Source organism: Panthera uncia (assembly GCF_023721935.1).
Source record: "Panthera uncia isolate 11264 chromosome E2 unlocalized genomic scaffold, Puncia_PCG_1.0 HiC_scaffold_19, whole genome shotgun sequence".
Lineage (NCBI taxonomy): Eukaryota > Metazoa > Chordata > Mammalia > Carnivora > Felidae > Panthera > Panthera uncia.
In genome coordinates this window covers 31,290,302-31,297,779 of record NW_026057588.1, presented here as the reverse complement: position 1 = coordinate 31,297,779, position 7,478 = coordinate 31,290,302, and the positions used below count along the sequence as shown (strand labels likewise).

The window sequence follows — 7,478 nt, the reverse complement described above, 5'->3', positions numbered from 1 at the left end:
AACGCTTGACATGATAACAGACGGACCCGATGAGTCCTCATGCCTTTATATCCTCTGGCTCTTCCATTTTACAGAAAGTTAAGCTCGGTGATGTAACCTGACTTGCCTTAAGGCACTCAGTTTATTAGGGACTAACATTTGTGGACAGAACCCAGGTTTCTGCACTTCCAGTCCAATCCGCTACCCCAGCCCTCCTGGGCACGCAAAGGAAAACAGAAGCGAGAAAAAATTTAACAACTTTTATTATAATTCACGTATTTTATAGGGAAAAAAAAGGAATGTAGCAAACGGATCAGGTTTGTACCAAAAACAAAACAAAAAATAGCAAAAAAACCCAAAAAACCAAAAAACCCTGCAGGTTTGTACACGTTGCTCTATTTACATCAGGGACGGGCTCTCCGGGACATTAGGCGCAGCAGCTGCACTTGTCCGATGCCCCTTTGCAGATGCAGCCCTGGGCACACTTGGCACAGCCCACGGGGCAGCAGGAGCAGCAGCCTGTGAAAGGGAAGAAGCCGGCAGAGATGAGCGCTGGGCACAAAGGATGAGTGATTCCGGTCCTCCCCTATGGGGCCCATCGTGGAGGCAGCACCTTTCCCGAGGAAGGGGCATCAACTATCCTGTTTTAACTCCCCTTGGAGTATGGGCTAGGGGTGGCGGTGGGTAGGGGGTGTACGAGAAAAGAAGGCACTCACTCTTCTTGCAGGAGGTGCATCTGCAGGCTTTGCATTTGCAGGAGCCGGCGCACGAGCAGGAGCCACCTGCAAGGAGAAAGGCAGCGGTGAGAACGGAACCGTCCCTGGGGAGGACTCGAACGCGGGAATGGGTGCTGGCAGCCCGGGGATTGAGTCTCAGTTCCACAACCTGCCCGTGGGAACCCGGACAGGCCATGAAGTCCGACCCCTTGTCGGTAGGAGCGGGGCTCGACTAGCCTAGAGAGAGGTACACCGAGAGGCTCTGGGGAGGGGCAGTTAGCACCCCGAAAGTGAGTGATCAAGAAGAGAAGGGGACGTCAGAGATTGCTTCTCTGGCTCTACAACCGACGCGCGGCCCCGAACCCGAGCTTACCGGTGGCGCAGGAGCAGTCGGGATCCATGGCGAGAAGAAGCGGTAGCTGGAGTCCGGAGACGGTTGCAGAGAGGTGGCTGGCCGCTCAGAAGAGGCGTGGTGGAGCGCAGCGCGGCGGGCCGCCTTTATAGCGGGAAGGAGCCGGGGCGAGTGCAAAAGCCCGCCCCGTGCGGCCGCCGCCTGCACACGCCCCGCGCTGAATCACCGGCGGCCGCGCGGCGCACGGGGCTGTGCGCACGGCCGCCGGACCCGGTTCCCAGAAACCGCCTCCGTACGCCGCGGGCCACCACGTGCGGGAGGGCCGGGTGCAGAGCCGGGACACCGCGTCCCGGGCCGCTGGGCCCTGCGCCCGGCACCCTGCCCCCTGGCCTGTGCTTGAACTCGAGATATTTGGGGGGCGGGGGAAAGCTGGGGTAGAGGGGTGCGGAGCGGGTCTTGGGGCCCCCTCCTGGACAGAAAAATCTGTTGGAAGACCAGATTACAAAAACCTCTTTGTACCTGTCAAGACTTAATAATCGTGTCACAGCATGGTAAGCCCATGGGATGGTTATGGACAACCTATCTAGGCAATGTATATAGAGTGCTTTATTGTGTGCTACGGAGTGTAGTGAGCTAGTGAGCGTGTTCTGTGCGGGCTCTCATTTAACCCCATTAACAACTGCTAAAAAGAAAACTACTGACCCCAAATGGTGTCCCTTAGGCCACGTCACCAAACGGGGGCTAAATACCTAACCTAAACTGCAGTTTTAACCTTCCGCAGAAGTGTAAGTCTTAAGGGTCAATGAGGACTTTTCTGATCAGTGCCAATGAGGCAATCTGTCACAGGGGCCCTCTCTATTTCCCAAAGGAGGATGAACTAATCCACCCTGCCCTTCCACCTAAGGAAGGTGACCTTGCCTAAAACAATCCTTTCTTTTCCTTTGCTCATGACTTTCTTGCCCCGCTTTCTTTCCTATAAAAACTTTGCATTTTGTATAACTCCGAACTCCCCCTTACTTGCAAGATGGGATACTGATTCATGAGTCACTTAATAAAGCCAATTAGATCTTCAAATTAACCCAGTTGAATTTTGTTTTTTAACAACCCTACGAGGTAAGTAGGATAGGGAAAGATAGGATAAAATGGGCAGAGAGACGGAAAGATTAGGACCTGAAGTCACTGGGTGGGGAAAAAAACTTATTTTGGAACAATGCTGAAGTGTCTGACCACAGCAAACCCTTCGGGCGAAAGGTTCCTCGTAAGAATGTAGCAGACACAGGGGTGCCTGGGTGGCTCAGTCAGTGAAGTGTCCGACTTCAGCTCAGGTCATGATCTTGCTGTTCAGAGTTCGAGCCCTGTATTGGGCTCTGTGCTGACAGCTCAGACCCTGGAGCCTGTTTCAAATTCTGTGTCTCCCTCTCTCTCTCTGCCCCCTCCCCCACTCATGGTCTCTCTCTCTCTCTCTCTCTCTCTCTCTCTCTCAAAAATAAATAAACATCAAAAAAATCTTTTTTTAAGGAATGTAACAGACACCACCTACTCCCCCTCAGGTTTCCCAGGAATTTGACAAAAGATCTGACTAAAAATGAGTAGGCCGTAAAACCTATGACCCACAAGGAACAGTATGGCCATAGACCACCCCTCATACCATGGAATTGAGCCAATCAGGAATGGACAACACAGCACCTAGAGCTATCAAACCAATAAGGGTAGAACCTGAGAAGGAACAAGAGGGAAGTGGGGGGCAACCAGAACCTTACAAAACAAGGACCCTTACCTATAGTCATGGGTATTCACCCTCAAATGCCTCCTCTCTGTAAAGAGAGCTTTCCTGCTATTTTTCCTTTCTGATCTTATACTCTAATACATTTTGCTGCTCATTTTGTGTGTGTGTTTTTAAAATTTTTTAAATGTTTATTTATTTTTGAGACAGAGGGAGACAGAGCGTGAGCAGGGGAGGGGAAGAAAGAGAGAGGGAGACACAGAATCCAAAGCAGGCTCCGAGCTGTCGGCACAGAACCCAATGCGGGGCTTGAACCCATGAACCGCAAGATCAGGACCTGAGCCGAAGTCAGACGCTTAACTGACTGAGCCACCCAGGCGTCCCTTTTGCTGCTCATTTTGTGTGCATCTCTTCATACTTCAGAGTGGGGAGACAATGAACCCCAGGTATTGAGGTAAAAAGTTCTGCAACATAAGGACTATCTCTTGGTCCTATTTTATTTTTTAATGTTTATTTTTGAGAGACAGAGAGAGAGAGAGCAAGCAGGAGAGGGATTGGGGTGCGGGGGTGGGGAACAAAATCCAAAGCAGGCTCTGCGCTGACAGCAGCAAGCCTGACGTGGGGCTCGAACTCACGAACTGCGAGATCACGACCTGAGCAAAGTTGACCACTCGGCTGACTGAGCCACCCAGGCGCCCCAACCCCCTTAGTCTTATGTTAAAGAGGAGGAAATGGTGGCCCAGAGAGGTTAAGTAACTTGCCCAATGTCACAGAGCTAGTGCATAGCACAGCCTAGTGATTCAAATCAAAACATCCAGCAGCTGTTAAGGGTAGATCATTGAAAGGTAGACATCAACAAGGGAAAGTAAGGATCAAGAAACTACAAGCCTGGTGCTCAGGAAACTCATAGTCATGGGAGCGGCCCCGTGAGTGCATAGGGAAAAGTGACACCAGGGTCATGGCTAGGACGGAGGTTCATTCAGGGCCAGGGGGAACAGAGAAGAAGAAAGTCAGTCCAGTCTGGGAGGAGGTAGGTAAGGAAGGCCGGAAGGTCTTTGCCAGGCAGGGGAGGGGAAGGAGTTGTACTCCAGCCTGCAGAAGAAGCAGCCAGTTGGAAAGTTAGCATTGCCCTGGAGCATTTGGAAGGGAAAACCCCACAAGAAATTTCTTCCCCAGTGTGCTTTGAGGAGAAGAATGGAGGTAGCAGCCAAATTCCTCTCTGAGGAGGCACACCCAGCTCCCTTGCTCAAGTGTGTCTGGCTTCTGGGTAACGGACCTTAGATCATCATCCTGGGAATGCCCAGAGTGTGTCATCAGAGGAGTCAGCAACCTCTGATCGCTGGAAGGTTCCTGGCAACTTAGGGTATGCTGGTTGCTGCAGCCGGGAGTTCAGTGAGGAGGCGGGCAAGGACAGGCTGTTCTCATAGCATTTACTCTAAGGTCCTGTGGAAACATCACTTCCTCTGGGGAACCCGTCCTGAACCCCATGCTCAGTCAGGATGCCTGTGGAACGTACTGGTAAACATCCTGTCCTCTTCCTTCCTGGCACTTTCCATGTCTGTAATATGCAGGACCTTGTGTGACTGTTGGATTGATATCTGTGTCCCTCCCCATTCCAGCCCGCCACTGAAAACAAGAACGGTCATTGCTCCCCAAAATGTGGCTCTGGCCCCAGGCACAGGGCCAAGTTTGCAGTAGGTGCTTAATCAATATTTGTCAGATGAATTAAAGGCGGTAATCCCTTGAATGTCCCCTCCCTCCCCAGCCCCCACCTTGCATTAGGACCGATTACAAAATGAAAGTAAAAAAACTTTTCCACCGCCCTGGGACCTGTGTGCTCACTCAGATGAAAACACCAAACAGGGCAGGAGAGTTTAGCCATCAGAGGGACTAAATTCTAACAGTCATTCCACTCACTTGCTGATTGACCTTCAGGCAGTTATGTGCCAGGGCCCCTCCGAGCCTCAGTTTACTCATCCTGTCAAATGATCCAATTGTGCTAGAATTTGAAGGGCACATGCAAACTTTCTCTGATTTCAGAGCCAAGGTCTCAGAAATCTGTGTCCGGCAGCCCTGTGGACTAGAGCATTGAAGGTCTGCTCTTGGAGCAGTGGACAGACTTTGTTGTTGTTGTCATTTACATATACATGCACATTATATGCAAAATTCCTGGTTTCTAATCAGGTGGTCACTGGCCCACTCAGGGGAAACAATCCAACACTATGAAGAGACAATAGGGCTTGTTTTTGCCCCCAGGGTCTTGAATCTAGCCTTGGGTCTGAGCCATCCCTGTTGGCAGTAAAATTTGCCTCCAGGCCTTAGCTGTCTGCCCTGAATCATTCTGATTCTGTGAGGGGAGGGATGACCAATCAGCAAAGGTGAGGGGGGCCTGGCCCTAGTCTTGCTCAGCGACACGCCCAGGGAAAGCCTCACTGTGCTTGGGACACACTAGAGAGGGAAGACCTTGCAATGTCTGCAGCCCTGGCATGCAGGGCTGAGGGAGGGAGATGAAGGGACAGGAAGCCAAGAAGCATTAGATGAGGAAAAATACCCCCCCACACACACCAGCTACTCTGATTTAGTCATCAGTGTGAGCCAGTGATGTGGCCCTGGCCTGCATTAATAGAAGTATGCCATCTAGAATGAACGAGGTGAACTTTTACTCTCCTAACTGCCGAGGGGGATGTTTATGGTTCTGCTGCACAGCCATCCATTCATCCTTCCCTTGTGGAGGTACTTTTAGTATTCCTTTGTAGAATCTCCCCTCTCTCCTTTTAGTCCCTATGATTTGGATGGTGTAGACTCCATCTCTGGGATCCCAAGCCATTCCACCTCCCTGGCCACAGTGATTGGCTCTGGATCACCCAGCCATGAACCAAAAAGAATCACCAAAACTTTTGCTGGGGAAATACTGGGGAAATGGAAGTCACTCTTTCTGTCTACACTTGAACCTGAGAGGATGTGAAGCTGAATTTCTAAAGCTTTTTGTCTCCATGAGAAGGGCCTGAAAATAAAATCATGACAAAGGAAATGGAGACTAGAACATCACTGGAACACCTGAATCCAGCCATTCCTGAAGCCATTGTGAGTCAATCATTTCCTTTTTAGTTAAATCATTCTGGATAGAGTCCTGATTGGCACCCTTGGTCAGACCACCCTGTGGGTTGTGTTATTGTTGGGCTTCCACTGTCCAGAAGACAGTTGATCACAATGGTCCTAAGACTTCAAACCCTGTCATGTGAACAACAATTGAGAGGCATGGACAGGTTCATTCTGGAAGAAAAGCGTTACCTTCAAATATTTGGACAGTGGTTGCTCTGATTATCTATAGCTATGCCACAAATGGCCCCAAACTTAGCAGCTTAAACAACCACCATTTTATTGTCTCTCTTGGTTTTGTGCGTCAGGAATTCCAACAGCGTTCGTTTGGGTGATTCTGTTCTTTCATGTATTACTGACTGAGGTCACTTGGTGGCATTCAGTTGGTGAATGGGCTGGTCTGGAAGACCTAAGACAGCTTCACTCACATAATCTGGCACCCCGGAACTATTGACCAGAGCTCCCACAGGTGGCCTCTTCAGCATGGCAGCCTCAGGGCAATTAGGCTCCTTCCGTTCAGTTCAGGGCTCCAAAGGTGCAAGGACCGAGGACCGAGACACAGGAACAGGAGCTGTGAGTCTCTTAAACCCTGGGCCCTGAAACTAGCACAGATCGGTTTCGCCCCATTCTGTCGGTCAGGCAGTCATAGGTCCAGATTCACGGGCAAAGGAGGAAGGCCCCATGTCTTGATGGGAGGAGTCAGTGACTCACGGGCATCTCTAATCTGCTGAAGTCGTTGTGGGGGAAAATATGAAGCACATGCTGTGCCCCAGGCCAGGTGTTAAAGACATCCTGAGTTTATTTCATTTAGGCCTCAGCGTAGCTCAAGAAGGCAGATGCTGTTATTGTCTCCATTTTATAGATGAGGCCCTGGAGTTACGCAGCCTGTTCAGGGTCACACAGCTGTAAACAGCAGCACTGGGATTTGAACCTAGACTTTCTGACTCCACACCCACGTGTTTATGCCACGCTGAAAAGAAGACATTAGACTTGTACTCTGTGGTCCTGAGGGCAGAACCTGGCCAAGGGTGGGGCTGCAGGGATAAAGGTTCTGCTCTAGATGGCAAAGACCTTCCTTGCAATGAGAGCTGACCATGACCAAAAGGGACCAACTTGGAAGATAGTTTCCTGTCACCACAGCAATAGAAATAGAGGCTGGTGATTCCAGCGTTAGATAGGGGGATAGAAAGAGGTTAGGGCCCTTCCTCCCAGGAGATCCTGTAATTCCATGGTGCCTGTCCCAGGTGCCATCTCTGTGATCTTAGCTCTTCCTTCTCTTTCCACTGACCCTGCCTTCCTTTTGGTGGTGTATTAGTTTTCTATTACTGCATAACAAACTCAGCAGCTAAGGCAACACATGTGTCACCTCGTAGTTTCTGTGGGTCAGGAATGCAGGCAAGGCTTAGCTAGGCCCTCAGGCTCAGGGTCTCTCATGGGTAGCAAGCAGGGTGTCAGCCAGGGCCACAGTCATCTCAAGAGTGAACTGGGACAGGATCCGCTTCCAAGCTCCCTCATGGCGTTGTTGGCAGGATTTGGGCCCTTGGGGGCTATTGTGCCAAGGCCTTGGTTCCTTACTGTTGGCCTTTCCTGGGTCCTGGCCACGTGGGCT

The 7,478-nt window shown here is 50.8% G+C and overlaps 1 protein-coding gene across 1 annotated transcript; it reads right to left on the bottom strand.

Moving 5' to 3' along the window:
* Positions 1 to 224: 224 nt before the first annotated feature.
* On the bottom strand, positions 225 to 1,175 carry LOC125915964 (metallothionein-1). The gene is made up of 3 exons (XM_049622056.1): positions 1,069 to 1,175; positions 696 to 761; positions 225 to 498 (listed from the first exon to the last, which is right to left on the bottom strand). Exons 1-3 carry the CDS (start codon positions 1,094 to 1,096, stop codon positions 407 to 409), a joined length of 186 nt encoding a protein of 61 aa, XP_049478013.1. The 5' UTR covers positions 1,097 to 1,175; the 3' UTR covers positions 225 to 406.
* Positions 1,176 to 7,478: the final 6,303 nt, after the last annotated feature.